The sequence below is a fragment of the Entelurus aequoreus genome, linkage group LG13, assembly GCF_033978785.1.
Source record: "Entelurus aequoreus isolate RoL-2023_Sb linkage group LG13, RoL_Eaeq_v1.1, whole genome shotgun sequence".
Classification (NCBI taxonomy): Eukaryota; Metazoa; Chordata; class Actinopteri; order Syngnathiformes; family Syngnathidae; genus Entelurus; species Entelurus aequoreus.
This window is the reverse complement of record NC_084743.1, coordinates 2,522,350-2,542,349: the sequence shown is the minus strand read 5'-3', so window position 1 is coordinate 2,542,349 and position 20,000 is coordinate 2,522,350. Positions and strand designations below refer to the sequence as shown.

The 20,000-nt window shown below is 35.6% G+C and overlaps 1 protein-coding gene across 1 annotated transcript in view; it reads right to left on the bottom strand.

The window, feature by feature from the left end:
- gucy1a2 (guanylate cyclase 1, soluble, alpha 2) overlaps positions 1-20,000 on the bottom strand; it is a 74,537-nt gene that overhangs the window by 19,835 nt on the left and 34,702 nt on the right. The window contains 1 exon segment of the mRNA XM_062067249.1: positions 2,959-3,171. Within this exon segment, the coding sequence (XP_061923233.1) occupies positions 2,959-3,171 (213 nt within the window).

Genomic DNA, 20,000 nt, shown 5'->3' with positions numbered 1-20,000 from the left:
AACAGCACATTTGTCAATATAAACACGTATCAAATAAGCATAGTTGCATATTACTTACACTTGCAAAGTCCAGTAACCAACGTGTCCGCATCATCTATCTATATATATCACCTGTCACAGAAAGTCATAGCTTGTTTTGATTTTGTGTTGCATTTTTGCATGTTTGGTGCTCTTTTTTCTAGATTTGAATTCCTGTTTCGTATGGGACTTTACTCCCAGACATTTTTTTTTACCGCTTGTCCCTCACTTGGTCGCGGGGGGTGCTGGAGTCTATCTCAGCTGCACAAAGGCGGAAGGCGGGGTACACCCTGGACAAGTCGCCACCTCATCGCAGGGCAAACACAGATAGACAGACAACATTAACACTCACACATTCACACACTATATATATACATGTATATACACACATAGACATATACATATATCCATACATATACATATATATACACATACATATATACACATTTATATATACAATACATACATACATACAGTATATATGCATATATACATATTTACATATATATATTTTATACATATACACAAATACATATATATAGTTTTTTGTTTTTAACACATGTATACATACACATTCATATATATTTAATACATATATACATACAGTATACATGCATGTATACATATTTACATACATATATTTAATACATATACATATATATAGTTTTTAGTTTTTAACACATTTATACATATATACACACATTAATATACATATATTCATATATATACACATACATATAAATATACATATACATATACATACTGTATATACACATATGTCTATACACTGACATTCACACTCACACATATACATGCTTATACAGTATATACACACAGACATATACATACAGTATATCCATACATATACATATATATATACATACATACTTACACATTTATATATATATATATATATATATATATATATATATATATATATATATATATATATATATATATATATATATATATATATATATATATATATATATATATATATATATATATATATATATATAATACATATATACATACAGTATATATGCATATGTACATATATATTTAATACATATACACATAAACATATATATAGTTTTTTGTTTTTAACACGTGTGTAAATACATACATATATACACACATTAATATACATATATTCATATATATATACAAATACATATATATACATACATATATATGCATATATACACATTTATATATATATATATATATATATATATATAAATGTGTATATATGCATATATATATACACAGTATATATATACATATATACAGTATATATATATATATATATATATATATATATATATATACAGTATATATATACATATATACAGTATATATATATATATATATATATAAATATATATATATATATATATATATATATATATATATATATATATATATATACGCATACATATATACATACACACATATCCATACATATACATGTATATTTATATATATGCATATATATATATATATATATATATATATATATATATATATATATATATATATATATATATATATACATACATATATATGCATAGATACATATACACATTTATATACATACATATTTAATACATATATACTGTATAGTTTTTAACACATTTATTCATATACATATATACAAATATATACATATATATATATATATATATATATATATATATATATGTATATATATATATATATATATACGTATACATATATACATACACACATATCCATACATATACATGTATATTTATATATATATGCATATATATATATATATATATATATATATATATATATATATATATATATATATATATATATGCATACATATATATATATATATATATATATATATATATAAATATATATATATATATATATATACATACATATATATGCATAGATACATATACACATTTATATACATACATATTTAATACATATATACTGTATAGTTTTTAACACATTTATTCATATACATATATACAAATATATACATATATACAATTATATACATATATAGTTTTTTTTGTTCTTTTAACATATCTTTTGCATGCAGTATATTTGTATCGTTCCTATCAATATCTGAAACAAAGCGGTGGACAGTATCGGTGTGTGAGAATCACAGAGGGTGAGTTTTCCCCACTGGTGTGAGACTGCGGTGTGTGTGGGAATGCAAGGATGCATATTGATTACCTTCACGGTAGAAAAATGGATGGATGGATGTTTCACTCACAATACGGAGCAAAGTCAAACATACTTCCGCAAAACTCCTCATGCCATCAAAGCCAAATGAGCTTAACTCATTAATATTCATTTAGTGCGAGGAGTTTAGCCACTTGCTTGTGACCTATATGCATTAATTAGACTTGATTGGCTGGAAATATTACATTTATTATCCTGAACATATATATATATATATATATATATATATATATATATATATATATATATATATATATATATATATATATATATATATATATATATATATATATATATATATATATATATATATATATATATATATATATATATATATTTTTTTTTTTTTTTTTTTTTAAATTTATTTATTTATTTATTTATTTATTTATTTTTATTTATTTATTTTTTTAATTTAACAAATAATGAATAAAAAAGGCAAAAAGGTATTAAAAATGTATTTAAAAAACAAAAAAAAAAGTTTTTGTTTGTTTATTTCAGTTAGATAGTTACCGTGTTCACATCGCAAAAGTCCAGGAGGAAAATGCGACTTGTCGGTGTTATATCAAAAGGCGTTTTGAGAACTTCCCATTTCAAACCGCCTAAAATAGTTTCCAGGGTTCATGGCGGGTGACCAGGGTCTGTGTACGGTGTTGTGGCAGAGGAAGCGGCGGTGTGTGAACGCCCCTTCAAGACTGACCATTATTCTACCTTGAGTTTGTCCATTCTCTTTTTCAGGCCGTCCTGAGCTTTGGCCTGCTCGCCCACCAGGATGACGTCCCGCGCGGCGTCGTGGATGGGGATGTCGGACAAGTGGAGGCCCCGGCCCATCAGCTCCTCCAACTTGTCCACCCGAGGTGAGCCCAGAAACATCAGGGAGGAGGACTCGGGCAGATGGATCATCTGACCCTTCAACTCCATGACCTGGCCACACACATAAAGACAGCAATCAATTGACAATCCCACACATTTAGCTGGGAGCCCTGGGGCCTCATGTATTAAGCTGACTTTGTCACGGCAAAGATGAGATGCAGCTAACCCTGGAAATGTGTGCTGTCGTGCTTCACGTACGCACATTTCTTCAGACTTCGGGCGGTCGGTCGGGCTTTGCCAACATTTCTATTTTTTTCTGAATGCAAAATTTGACGTACCGGTACAACCAGTTCAATCTCCGTGTCTCACACAACTCTCAAACCTTTCACCCCACAACGCACCTCACTTCTCGTCCTTGACCCGGAAGTATCCCCCCCCCCCCCCATATATACACTCATGTGGGTATAAGTGTATATACGTGTGTACAATTGTGTGTTTATATATACATATATATGAATGTGTGTGTACATATATGAGTACATATGTGTGTGAATGTGTATATACAGGATGTGTGTGTGTGTGTGTATATATATACTGTATATATATATAAATATACATACATGTGTGTACATGTGTGTGTATAAGTGTATATATATGTGTGTGTGTGTGTGTGTGTGTATATATATATACATATGTGTGTACATGTGTGTATAAGTGTATATATATGTGTGTATAAGTGTTTATGTGTGTGTTTGTATACATATATATGAGTGTGTGTACATATATGAGTACATATGTGTGTACGTGTATATATGTGTGTGTGTGTAGATATATATATATATATATATATATATATATATATATATATATATATATATATATATATATATATATATATATATATATATATATATGTATATATATACATGTGTGTGTACATGTGTGTATATACGTGTGTATAAGTGTATATATATATGTGCGTGTGTGCTTATAAACATATGTGTGTGAACATGTATATATGTGTGTGTGTATATATATATATATATATATATATATATATATATATATATATATATATATATATACAGTACATTTGTGTGTAAATGCGTGTGTATAAGTGTATATGTGTGTGTGTGTGTGTGTTTATATACATATATGTATGTGTGTGTGTATATATATATATATATATATATATATATATATATATATATATATATATATATATATATATATATATATATATATATATATATATATATATATATACATATGTGTGTACAAGTGTGTGTAAATATGTGTGTATAACTGTATATAAATGTGTATAAGTGTATATATGTGTGTATAAGTGTATGTGTGTGTGTGTGTTTGTATTCATATATATGAATGTGTGTGTACACATATGAGTACATATGTGTGTAAGTGTATATACGTGTGCGTGTATATATATATATACATGTGTGTGTATATTCCTGTGTATAAGTGTATATATGTGTGTGTGTGTTTATAAACATATATATGAATGTGTGTGTACATATATGAGTACATATGTGTGTGAACATGTATATATGTGTGTGTGTATATATATATATATATATATATACATATGTGTGTACATGTGTGTGTATAAGTGTATATATGTGTGTGTGTGTGTTTATATACATTTATATGAATGTGTGTATACATATATGAGTACATATGTGTTTGTGTATATATGTGTGTGTATATATATACATGTGTGAAAAAAATATATATATACATACATATATACATATATATATACATACATACATATATATATATATATATATATATATATATATATATATATATATGTATAAATATACATATATATATATACATATATATATATATATATACATATATATATATATATATATATATATATATATATATATATATATATATATATATATATATATATATATATACATATATATATATATATATATACATATATATATATTTATACATATATATATATATATACATATATATATATATATATATATATATATATATATATATATATATATATATATATATATATATATATATATATATATATATATATATATATATATATATATATATATACACACACACACATAACCAGTGATGTAGATGTGGTCTGTGCAGCCCTTGGAGGGACTCGTGATTAAGGGCCATCTAAATAATCTTTGATTGATTGAACATCTTAAAATGTGTTTTGTGGCAAATCCAACTTTGACCACAGCGTCAGTTCCTATGTAGAGTGGCGCTTTCCATCATTTTCAGCAGACTGCATTGCAAAACGATTAACCAACCCCTCTTCAACGCACGCGAGGTTGACCCAGGAGTGTGGCCGTATGGATCCCTTCCCGACTGCAGGAAATCCACGCGACTCTCAATACATGAGGCCCCAAAGCACGCCGGGGGTTTGAATCCCACGTCTGAAGCCTTCAAGCAAGGCGCCATGTATAATGCATGTGGGCCGTATGGGAGAGAAAAGCTTTCAAAAGCGCCCTACTTAGTGGGGGACATGTGTCCGTCTGAATATCTAATACTGGAACAAAGCCAGATCAAAAAGGACACATAGGTGGGTCACCCCAGGAGTCGGGTAAAGACACTCCCTCGGAATAGGAATGCTCAAATCAAGGCGCAAACAGGAGCCGTCTCTCCGCACGATTCCTATTAACCTCGCTCCGCACCTTTCTTCCATCTGTTTACTTGATCTCATTCCGTCCTCACCTGCTCTTCACACACAAACTCGCCCTCCTGCGTACCCCCGCCGTCGTTCTCCGTAGTGTCAGCTAGATTATTCCGCCACTGCAGCCCTGTTTTATTTATAGCACGAGGCGCTCCCCGGTCTGCATAAAACATACAGGCTGCATTACACACACCGAGGCGTACTTTTTTTTGCGACAGGAAAACACACAACCGCCAGGGGAGCGTCTATGTTCCAGGAAACACCGACGCACACGTAAAAGCCTGGACGCCGCATGGCTCCAGTTCCAAGCACAAACCGCGGAACGCATTGATTTACCCTATTTTCCAGACTACAGAGCGCACAGGTACATAAGCCGCACCCACTAAATTCGAGGGGGAAAAAAGTTGTTTCCATATATTAGCCGCACCGGACTATAAGTCGCATATATATACATTGTGAAATGTAAATGTATACCTAACATACCTTAACTCTGTAACACGGCAGTAAAACGGCTGATAAAAACAAAACAGAAGTCATCGTTATGGACCCACTAGCTGCGCAAGTTAGCTCTCCTATCAGCTAAACAGACTCAATAACTCTACGGTATCAAAATAATTGTTAGTTGCAGTCTTATTGTATAGTCACACAACGTCCGACACTCTTTTTAACTTTTACTGCCAATCTTATGTTAACAATCGGCCCAATTCCAACGCGTACTCCACTCCAGTCTGCGTGCTTCACTTTCCGAGCGGTGTCTGTAACACGGCAGTAAAACGGTTGCTCAAACAAAACGTCAGTCATCGTTATGGACCCACTAGCTGCGCAAGCTAGCTCTCCAATCAGCTAAACAGACTCAATAACTCCACGGCGACGTTTTGGTGAATTTACTTGAAGAGTTTGCGAAACTCAAACAATACAAAAAGAACGCCGTTGACCCACTAGCTGCGCAAGCTAGCTCTCCAATCAGCTAAACAGACTCAATAACTCCACGGTGACGTTTTGTTGAATTTACTGAGGAATTTGTGAAACTGAAACAATAGCTTAACAATGGCGAAATGAGAGCCCCTGAATATGTGTACGCTTTATAATATGACTAATCGTTAGGATAGCCGATGACTAATGGACTATCAAAATAATTGTTAGTTGCAGTCTTATTGTATAGTCACACAACGTCCGACACTCTTTTTAACTTTTATTGCCAATCTTATGTTAACAATCGGCCCAATTCCAACGCGTACTCCCCTCCAGTCTGCGTGCTTCACTTTCCGAGCGGTGTCTGTAACACGGCAGTAAAACGGTTGCTCAAACAAAACGTCAGTCATCGTTATGGACCCACTAGCTGCGCAAGCTAGCTCTCCAATCAGCTAAACAGACTCAATAACTCCACGGCGACGTTTTGGTGAATTTACTTGAAGAGTTTGCGAAACTCAAACAATACAAAAAGAACGCCGTTGACCCACTAGCTGCGCAAGCTAGCTCTCCAATCAGCTAAACAGACTCAATAACTCCACGGTGACGTTTTGTTGAATTTACTGAGGAATTTGTGAAACTGAAACAATAGCTTAACAATGGCGAAATGAGAGCCCCTGAATATGTGTACGCTTTATAATATGACTAATCGTTAGGATAGTCGATGACTAATGGACTATCAAAATAATTGTTAGTTGCAGTCTTATTGTATAGTCACACAACGTCCGACACTCTTTTTAACTTTTATTGCCAATCTTATGTTAACAATCGGCCCAATTCCAACGCGTACTCCCCTCCAGTCTGCGTGCTTCACTTTCCGAGCGGTGTCTGTAACACGGCAGTAAAACGGTTGCTCAAACAAAACGTCAGTCATCGTTATGGACCCACTGGCTGCGCAAGCTAGCTCTCCAATCAGCTAAACAGACTCAATAACTCCACGGCGACGTTTTGGTGAATTTACTTGAAGAGTTTGCGAAACTCAAACAATACAAAAAGAACGCCGTTGACACACTAGCTGCGCAAGCTAGCTCTCCAATCAGCTAAACAGACTCAATAACTCCACGGCGACGTTTTGGTGAATTTAATGAGGAATTTGTGAAACTGAAACAATAGCTTAACAATGGCTAAATTAGAGCCCCTGAATATGTGTACGCTTTATAATATGACTAATCGTTAAGATAGTCGATGACTAATGGACTATCAAAATAATTGTTAGTTGCAGTCTTATTGTATAGTCACACAACGTCCGACACTCTTTTTAACTTTTATTGCCAATCTTATGTTAACAATCGGCCCAATTCCAACGCGTACTCCCCTCCAGTCTGCGTGCTTCACTTTCCGAGCGGTGTCTGTAACACGGCAGTAAAACGGTTGCTCAAACAAAACGTCAGTCATTGTTATGGACCCACTAGCTGCGCAAGCTAGCTCTCCAATCAGCTAAACAGACTCAATAACTCCACGGCGACGTTTTGGTGAATTTACTTGAAGAGTTTGCGAAACTCAAACAATACAAAAAGAACGCCGTTGACCCACTAGCTGCGCAAGCTAGCTCTCCAATCAGCTAAACAGACTCAATAATTCCACGGTGACGTTTTGTTGAATTTACTGAGGAATTTGTGAAACTGAAACAATAGCTTAACAATGGCTAAATTAGAGCCCCTGAATATGTGTATGCTTTATAATATGACTAATCGTTAAGATAGTCGATGACTAATGGACTATCAAAATAATTGTTAGTTGCAGTCTTATTGTATAGTCACACAACGTCCGACACTCTTTTTAACTTTTATTGCCAATCTTATGTTAACAATCGGCCCAATTCCAACGCGTACTCCCCTCCAGTCTGCGTGCTTCACTTTCCGAGCGGTGTCTGTAACACGGCAGTAAAACGGTTGCTCAAACAAAACGTCAGTCATTGTTATGGACCCACTAGCTGCGCAAGCTAGCTCTCCAATCAGCTAAACAGACTCAATAACTCCACGGCGACGTTTTGGTGAATTTACTTGAAGAGTTTGCGAAACTCAAACAATACAAAAAGAACGCCGTTGTACATCAATAATACTCAGACACTCGTAAACATGTTAGCATATTAGCTAATGTCAACATTACGATGGCACGTGTAAAAATGCATGAAAACACTCCTACAGACGTTTACTAAATAAGAATTGTTTTAGTTATATTGGAAAACTTACAAACGTTGCTAACGAAGAAACCATACGAGGAGAACCGCTATGGACGGCTAGAAGAGGGAATGGCACTTCTACTGCCGGTTGAAAGCACTCAACGGCAGGACACTGCAGCGCCTGCGGTGAGTAAACTCGTTCAGAAGATAGCGCCATAGAACAAACAATAACACAAATGTTTTCCGTGTATTTGCTTGTTTTTTTTCCCAACTATTTATCATGGCTGTAAGCGACGAATAATCCACAAATTCGCCACACAGTTTTATAAGCTGCAGGGTTCAAAGCGTTGGAAATATAGTCCGGGATTTACGGTATTAGGGTTGGGCGATAAATCGATATCAATACATCCCGTGATAGACAATTAATGGATATTGTTCGATACATTATTTGTTTACTTCGGAGTACAGCGGAAGTATGGAAGCAAGGTTGGTTGCATGAACAAAGGCTCTCTGGTAACTAGGAAGTGATCACTTGTCAGTGGGAGGGACACGCTAACAGCCAATCAGGTGACAGTATCAACTATCACGTTTGGTTGATTCTTTGCATGAAGTGAGAAGAGAAAGTCAAAATTAAGAAAATGTTGGGGTTTTTTCTCCAAATGGACCGTAGTCAGACCAATGTGGTCTGTAAATGATGCAAGGCAAGAGCGCTAATACCACACCACCTTAGCCGTGCTCACCCTTTAGAGCACAGCTATGACTTTGTTCTCCTCAGGTTTCTCTACTTGCTGAGAGGTTTGTTTCCCCGGGATGCAAACGGATCACTCCGGACAGGACTTGCAGGTAGGAACATATTTTAATCTTCTCAAGAAATCTTGGCAGGGCATGAGGTAAACAAACAGCATAAACTATGGCGTGGAACAAACACGAAACTGTGGCATGAAACAAACAGCACAAACTATGGCGTGGAACAAACACGAAACTGTGGCATGAAACAAACAGCATAAACTATGGCGTGGAACAAACACAAAACTGTGGCATGAAACAAACAGCATAAACTATGGCGTGGAACAAACTCGAAACTGTGGCATGAAACAAACAGCATAAACTATGGCGTGGAACAAACTCGAAACTGTGGCATGAAACAAACAGCATAAACTATGGCGTGGAACAAACACGAAACTGTGGCATGAAACAAACAGCTTAAACTATGGCGTGGAACAAACTCGAAACTGTGGCATGAAACAAACAGCATAAACTATGGCGTGGAACAAACACGAAACTGTGGCATGAAACAAACAGCACAAACTATGGCGTGGAACAAACACAAAACTGTGGCATGAAACAAACAGCATAAACTATGGCGTGGAACAAACACGAAACTGTGGCATGAAACAAACAGCTTAAACTATGGCGTGGAACAAACTCGAAACTGTGGCATGAAACAAACAGCATAAACTATGGCGTGGAACAAACACGAAACTGCGGCATGAAACAAACAGCATAAACTATGGCGTGGAACAAACACGAAACTGTGGCATGAAACAAACAGCATGAACTATGGCGTGGAACAAACTCGAAACTGTGGCATGAAACAAACAGCATAAACTATGGCGTGGAACAAACACGAAACTGTGGCATGAAACAAACAGCATGAACTATGGCGTGGAACAAACTCGAAACTGTGGCATGAAACAAACAGCATAAACTATGGCGTGGAACAAACTCGAAACTGTGGCATGAAACAAACAGCACAAACTATGGCGTGGAACAAACACGAAACTGTGGCATGAAACAAACAGCACAAACTATGGCGTGGAACAAACACGAAACTGTGGCATGAAACAAACAGCATAAACTATGGCGTGGAACAAACTCGAAACTGTGGCATGAAACAAACAGCACAAACTATGGCGTGGAACAAACACGAAACTGTGGCATGAAACAAACAGCACAAACTATGGCGTGGAACAAACACAAAACTGCGGCATGAAACAAACAGCATAAACTATGGCGTGGAACAAACACGGAACTGTGGCATGAAACAAACAGCATAAACGATGGCGTGGAACAAACACGAAACTGTGGCATGAAACAAACAGCACAAACTATGGCGTGGAACAAACACGAAACTGTGGCATGAAACAAACAGCACAAACTATGGCGTGGAACAAACTCGAAACTGTGGCATGAAACAAACAGCATAAACTATGGCGTGGAACAAACTCGAAACTGTGGCATGAAACAAACAGCATAAACTATGGCGTGGAACAAACTCGAAACGGTGGCATGAAACAAACAGCATAAACTATGGCGTGGAACAAACTCGAAACTGTGGCATGAAACAAACAGCATAAACTATGGCGTGGAAGAAACTCGAAACGGTGGCATGAAACAAACAGCATAAACTATGGCGTGGAACAAACACGAAACTGTGGCATGAAACAAACAGCACAAACTATGGCGTGGAACAAACACGAAACTGTGGCATGAAACAAACAGCATAAACTATGGCGTGGAACAAACACGAAACTGTGGCATGAAACAAACAGCATAAACTATGGCGTGCAACAAACACAAAACTGTGGCATGAAACAAACAGCATAAACTATGGCGTGGAACAAACTCGAAACTGCGGCATGAAACAAACAGCATAAACTATGGCGTGGAACAAACACGAAACTGTGGCATGAAACAAACAGCATAAACTATGGCGTGGAACAAACACGAAACTGTGGCATGAAACAAACAGCATAAACTATGGCGTGGAACAAACACGAAACTGTGGCATGAAACAAACAGCATAAACTATGGCGTGGAACAAACACGAAACTGTGGCATGAAACAAACACGACTTAGTTGGCAAGGCATGAGGTAAACACTTAGCATAAACTATGGCATTGCATGACTGCCTCGCAAAGGCAGGCTTTCATGATTAGAGCCAGGTGAGCGTCCCGGACACAAGAGGCAGGTGAAACTAGTACGCAACTATGGCAACCAAAACAAACAAGAGTGCACAAAAAAGAGGAACTAATGGAGTCCAAAACTAACAGAACATAACAAAAACATGATCCGGACCACGGATCATGACACATAGGACGTTACATTTCACATGAAATACAATTTTCTCCTGCTCCTTATTTTGCATAGGGCATAAAAAAATGTATCGTCAATATAAAACAGATCGGGCTTGTACAGTATATAGTGTGTCAGGCTAAGTGGGAGGGGCCAACCTCATGCAAGATGGCGATCATCTCCATGGAGACGGCGGTATCAGGAAAGGGAGATCAAAGTCATAACTGTGATTCTGTGTCTATTGCCCCTGTTTTGAAGTAAGGGAGTTAGTGGAACCCACATGCAACATTGTTGTTGATGTTATTCAGGACTACTTGAAGTTGTAAAGACCAGAAGAGAAACTAGTAGTCCAGGGTTAGTGCTGATTAGGCACAGCATGGCTGATGTTTACATTCTTATCACAGCAAGGCTGCTAGAACATGTTTCATGTTGTTTTTTATTTAGGAAACGGCTGAATTAGTCGGAAACCATGTTTGTCCACTGCAGTGGACGTTTGTTTTTGTCAGTTACATGTGTCAAAAGAACAAAACACAAACGTTAAAGTTAAAGAACCAATGATTGTCACACACACACACTACGGTGTGGCAAAATTATTCTCTGCATTTGACCCATCACCCTTGATGATGGGAGCATGCTAACTTTTTTAAGCCAATTTTGCAGCCTTACACCTCAGAGTCATATAACTTGGTACATGCCACATGCTAACTGTTAGCCTGCTAACATTACAATGCCAACATTACCATGCTAACTCTCTTGGTAATTTTGCAGCCGTTCACCTCCGAGTCATATAACTTTGTACTTGACAAATGCTTGCTGTTAGCATGCTAATTATGCAGCCATATACCTCAGAGTAAACAAGCTTGGTATTTGTCAAATGCGTACGGTTAGCCCACTAACTATTAGCATGCTAACTTTGCAGCCATTGTTTAGCCAGTTTTGTAGCCTTACACCTCAGTCATATAACTTTGTACATGACACACGCTTAGTGTTAGCATGCTAATTTTCTTTAGCTAATTATGCAGCCGTATACCTCAGAGTAAACAAGCTTGGTATTTGTCAAATTCTTACGGTTAGCCTACTAACTATTAGCATGCTAACTTTGCAGCCATACACCTTAGAGTCATATAACTTGGTACTTGCCACATGCTAACTGTTAGCCTGCTAACATCACAATGCCAACATTAACATGCTAACCTTTTTGGTAATTTTGCAGCCGTTCACCTTCGAGTTATATAACTTTGTACTTGACAAATGTTTACTGTTAGCATGCTAATTGTCTTTAGCTAATGATGCAGCCGTATACCTCACAGTAATATAGCTTGGTATTTGTCAAATGCGTACGGTTAGCCTACTAACTATTAGCTTGCTAACTTTGCAGCCATTGTTTAGCCAGTTTTGTAGCCTTACACCTCAGTCATATAACTTTGTACTTGACACACGCTTAGTGTTAGCATGCTAATTTTCTTTAGCTAATTATGCAGCCGTATACCTCAGAGTAAACAAGCTTGGTATTTGTCAAATTCTTACGGTTAGCCTACTAAATACTAGCATGCTAACTTTGCAGCCATACACCTTAGAGTCATATAACTTGGTACTTGCCACATGCTAACTGTTAGCCTGCTAACATCACAATGCCAACATTAACATGCTAACTCTTTTGGTAATTTTGCAGCCGTTCACCTCCGAGTTATATAACTTTGTACTTGACAAATGTTTGCTGTTAGCATGCTAATTATGCAGCCATATACCTCAGAGTAAACAAGCTTGGTATTTGTCAAATGCTTACGGTTAGCCTACTAACTATTAGCATGCTAACTTTGCAGCCATTGTTTAGCCAGTTTTGTAGCCTTACACCTCAGTCATATAACTTTGTACTTGACACACGCTTAGTGTTAGCATGCTAGTTTTCTTTAGCAAATTATGCAGCCGTATACCTCAGAGTAAACAAGCTTGGTATTTGTCAAATTCTTACGGTTAGCCTACTAACTATTAGCATGCTAACTTTGCAGCCATACACCTTAGAGTCATATAACTTGGTACTTGCCACATGCTAACTGTTAGCCTGCTAACATCACAATGCCAACATTAACATGCTAACTCTTTTGGTAATTTTGCAGCCGTTCACCTCCGAGTTATATAACTTTGTACTTGACAAATGTTTACTGTTAGCATGCTAATTGTCTTTAGCTAATGATGCAGCCGTATACCTCAGAGTAATATAGCTTGGTATTTGTCAAATGCGTACGGTTAGCCTACTAACTATTAGCATGCTAACTTTGCAGCCATTGTTTAGCCAGTTTTGTAGCCTTACACCTCAGTCATATAACTTTGTACTTGACACACGCTTAGTGTTAGCATGCTAATTTTCTTTAGCTAATTATGCAGCCGTATACCTCAGAGTAAACAAGCTTGGTATTTGTCAAATTCTTACGGTTAGCCTACTAACTATTAGCATGCTAACTTTGCAGCCATACACCTTAGAGTCATATAACTTGGTACTTGCCACATGCTAACTGTTAGCCTGCTAACATCACAATGCCAACATTAACATGCTAACCTTTTTGGTAATTTTGCAGCCGTTCACCTCCGAGTTATATAACTTTGTACTTGACAAATGTTTACTGTTAGCATGCTAATTGTCTTTAGCTAATGATGCAGCCGTATACCTCACAGTAATATAGCTTGGTATTTGTCAAATGCGTACGGTTAGCCTACTAACTATTAGCTTGCTAACTTTGCAGCCATTGTTTAGCCAGTTTTGTAGCCTTACACCTCAGTCATATAACTTTGTACTTGACACACGCTTAGTGTTAGCATGCTAATTTTCTTTAGCTAATTATGCAGCCGTATACCTCAGAGTAAACAAGCTTGGTATTTGTCAAATTCTTACGGTTAGCCTACTAAATACTAGCATGCTAACTTTGCAGCCATACACCTTAGAGTCATATAACTTGGTACTTGCCACATGCTAACTGTTAGCCTGCTAACATCACAATGCCAACATTAACATGCTAACTCTTTTGGTAATTTTGCAGCCGTTCACCTCCGAGTTATATAACTTTGTACTTGACAAATGTTTGCTGTTAGCATGCTAATTATGCAGCCATATACCTCAGAGTAAACAAGCTTGGTATTTGTCAAATGCTTACGGTTAGCCTACTAACTATTAGCATGCTAACTTTGCAGCCATTGTTTAGCCAGTTTTGTAGCCTTACACCTCAGTCATATAACTTTGTACTTGACACACGCTTAGTGTTAGCATGCTAGTTTTCTTTAGCAAATTATGCAGCCGTATACCTCAGAGTAAACAAGCTTGGTATTTGTCAAATTCTTACGGTTAGCCTACTAACTATTAGCATGCTAACTTTGCAGCCATACACCTTAGAGTCATATAACTTGGTACTTGCCACATGCTAACTGTTAGCCTGCTAACATCACAATGCCAACATTAACATGCTAACTCTTTTGGTAATTTTGCAGCCGTTCACCTCCGAGTTATATAACTTTGTACTTGACAAATGTTTACTGTTAGCATGCTAATTGTCTTTAGCTAATGATGCAGCCGTATACCTCAGAGTAATATAGCTTGGTATTTGTCAAATGCGTACGGTTAGCCTACTAACTATTAGCATGCTAACTTTGCAGCCATTGTTTAGCCAGTTTTGTAGCCTTACACCTCAGTCATATAACTTTGTACTTGACACACGCTTAGTGTTAGCATGCTAATTTTCTTTAGCTAATTATGCAGCCGTATACCTCAGAGTAAACAAGCTTGGTATTTGTCAAATTCTTACGGTTAGCCTACTAACTATTAGCATGCTAACTTTGCAGCCATACACCTTAGAGTCATATAACTTGGTACTTGCCACATGCTAACTGTTAGCCTGCTAACATCACAATGCCAACATTAACATGCTAACCTTTTTGGTAATTTTGCAGCCGTTCACCTCCGAGTTATATAACTTTGTACTTGACAAATGTTTACTGTTAGCATGCTAATTGTCTTTAGCTAATGATGCAGCCGTATAGCTCAGAGTAATACAGCTTGGTATTTGTCAAATGCGTACGGTTAGCCTACTAACTATTAGCATGCTAATTTTGCAGCCATACACCTTGGAGTCGTATCATTTGGTACTTGCCCCATGCTAACTTGTTTAGCCAGTTTTGTAGCCTTATACCTCAGTCATATAACTTTGTACTTGACACACACTTAGTGTTAGCATGCTGATTTTTCTTCAGCTAATTATTCAGCGGTATACCTCGGAGGAATACATACAGGAATTTGAGTCAGCGGCCCAAAGACAAAAACACACAGCAATCATGGCGTCAGACAGTACAAAGTACAGTACAGTACATTGTGCTGTACTTTTACAACCTACTTCCATAGTCAAAGTTATGCACCGAATGCAAAGCTTGGAGCTAAGGTAAACATAACATAAAAATCACATTTGCATGAGAGCTACAGTATTTTTACAGAAAAAAAAAAATGTGACGTTTAATCAATGTTGGGTTCTGATGTTGATTTGACCATTGATTTTTTGGTCATTTCCCAACCAATATTCTACAACACAAATACAACGTTGAAACAACATGCTTTTTGATGACAATATCTAATAAATGTCAGGTTGTGACGTTGATTTGACCATTGAAATTTGGTCATTTCCCAAACAGTATTCTACAACACAAATACAACGTTGAAACAACATGCTTTTTGACGACGTTTAATCAATGTTGGGTTCTCACGTTGATTTGACCATTGAAATTTGGTCATTTCCCAACCAATATTCTACAACACAAATACAACATTGAAACAACATGCTTTTTGGTGACGTTTAATCAATGTTGGGTTTTGACGTTGATTTGACCATTGAAATTTGGTCATTTCCCAACCAATATTCAACAACACAAATACAACGTTGAAACAACATGCTTTTTGACAATGTTTAATAAAAGTCAGGTTGTGACGTTGATTTGATCATTGAATTTTGGTCATTTCCTTAACAATATTCTACAACACAAATACAACGTTGAAAAAACTTGCTTTTTGGACGACATTTAATCAATGTTGGGTTCTCACGTTGATTTGATCATTGAAATTTGGTCATTTCCCAACCAATATTCTACAACACAACTACAACGTTGAAACAACATACTTTTTGATGACAATATCTAATAAAAGTCAGGTTGTGACGTTGATTTGATCATTGAAATTTGGTCATTTCCAAACCAATATTCTACAACACAAATACAACGTTGAGAGAATGTGCTTTTTGGTGACGTTTAATCAATGTTGGGTTTTGACGTTGATTTGACCATTGAAATTTGGTCATTTCCCAACCAATATTCTACAACACAAACATAATATTGAAACAAGATGCTTTTTGACGACATTTATCAATGTTGGGTTTTGACGTTGATTTGATAATTGAAATTTGGTCATTTCCCAACCAATATTCTAAAACAAAAATACAATGTTGAAACAACATGCTTTTTGACGACGTTTAATCAATGTTGGGTTCTGACGTTGATTTGACCATTGAAATTTGGTCATTTCCTAACCAATATTCTACAACACAACTACAACGTTGAAACAACATACTTTTTGATGACAATATCTAATAAAAGTCAGGTTGTGACGTTGATTTGATCATTGAAATTTGGTCATTTCCAAACCAATATTCTACAACACAAATACAACGTTGAGAGAATGTGCTTTTTGGTGACGTTTAATCAATGTTGGGTTTTGACGTTGATTTGACCATTGAAATTTGGTCATTTCCCAACCAATATTCTACAACACAAACATAATATTGAAACAAGATGCTTTTTGACGACGTTTAATCAATGTTGGGTTCTGACGTTGATTTGACCATTGAAATTTGGTCATTTCCTAACCAATATTCTACAACACAACTACAACGTTGAAACAACATACTTTTTGATGACAATATCTAATAAAAGTCAGGTTGTGACGTTGATTTGATCATTGAAATTTGGTCATTTCCAAACCAATATTCTACAACACAAATACAACGTTGAGAGAATGTGCTTTTTGGTGACGTTTAATCAATGTTGGGTTTTGACGTTGATTTGACCATTGAAATTTGGTCATTTCCCAACCAATATTCTACAACACAAACATAATATTGAAACAACATGCTTTTTGACGACATTTATCAATGTTGGGTTTTGACGTTGATTTGACCATTGAAATTTGGTCATTTCCCAACCAATATTCTACAACACAAACATAATATTGAAACAAGATGCTTTTTGACGACATTTATCAATGTTGGGTTTTGACGTTGATTTGATAATTGAAATTTGGTCATTTCCCAACCAATATTCTAAAACAAAAATACAATGTTGAAACAACATGCTTTTTGACGACGTTTAATCAATGTTGGGTTCTGACGTTGATTTGACCATTGAAATTTGGTCATTTCCTAACCAATATTCTACAACACAACTACAACGTTGAAACAACATACTTTTTGATGACAATATCTAATAAAAGTCAGGTTGTGACATTGATTTGATCATTGAAATTTGGTCATTTCCAAACCAATATTCTACAACACAAATACAACGTTGAGAGAATGTGCTTTTTGGTGACGTTTAATCAATGTTGGGTTTTGACGTTGATTTGACCATTGAAATTTGGTCATTTCCCAACCAATATTCTACAACACAAACATAATATTGAAACAAGATGCTTTTTGACGACGTTTAATCAATGTTGGGTTCTGACGTTGATTTGACCATTGAAATTTGGTCATTTCCTAACCAATATTCTACAACACAACTACAACGTTGAAACAACATACTTTTTGATGACAATATCTAATAAAAGTCAGGTTGTGACGTTGATTTGATCATTGAAATTTGGTCATTTCCAAACCAATATTCTACAACACAAATACAACGTTGAGAGAATGTGCTTTTTGGTGACGTTTAATCAATGTTGGGTTTTGACGTTGATTTGACCATTGAAATTTGGTCATTTCCCAACCAATATTCTACAACACAAACATAATATTGAAACAAGATGCTTTTTGACGACGTTTAATCAATGTTGGGTTCTGACGTTGATTTGACCATTGAAATTTGGTCATTTCCTAACCAATATTCTACAACACAACTACAACGTTGAAACAACATACTTTTTGATGACAATATCTAATAAAAGTCAGGTTGTGACGTTGATTTGATCATTGAAATTTGGTCATTTCCAAACCAATATTCTACAACACAAATACAACGTTGAGAGAATGTGCTTTTTGGTGACGTTTAATCAATGTTGGGTTTTGACGTTGATTTGACCATTGAAATTTGGTCATTTCCCAACCAATATTCTACAACACAAACATAATATTGAAACAACATGCTTTTTGACGACATTTATCAATGTTGGGTTTTGACGTTGATTTGACCATTGAAATTTGGTCATTTCCCAACCAATATTCTACAACACAAACATAATATTGAAACAAGATGCTTTTTGACGACATTTATCAATGTTGGGTTTTGACGTTGATTTGATAATTGAAATTTGGTCATTTCCCAACCAATATTCTAAAACAAAAATACAATGTTGAAACAACATGCTTTTTGACGACGTTTAATCAATGTTGGGTTCTGACGTTGATTTGACCATTGAAATTTGGTCATTTCCTAACCAATATTCTACAACACAAATACAACGTTGAAACAACATACTTTTTGATGACAATATCTAATAAAAGTCAGGTTGTGACGTTGATTTGATCATTGAAATTTGGTCATTTCCAAACCAATATTCTACAACACAAATACAACGTTGAGAGAATGTGCTTTTTGGTGACGTTTAATCAATGTTGGGTTTTGACGTTGATTTGACCATTGAAATTTGGTCATTTCCCAACCAATATTCTACAACACAAACATAATATTGAAACAAGATGCTTTTTGACGACGTTTAATCAATGTTGGGTTCTGACGTTGATTTGACCATTGAAATTTGGTCATTTCCTAACCAATATTCTACAACACAACTACAACGTTGAAACAACATACTTTTTGATGACA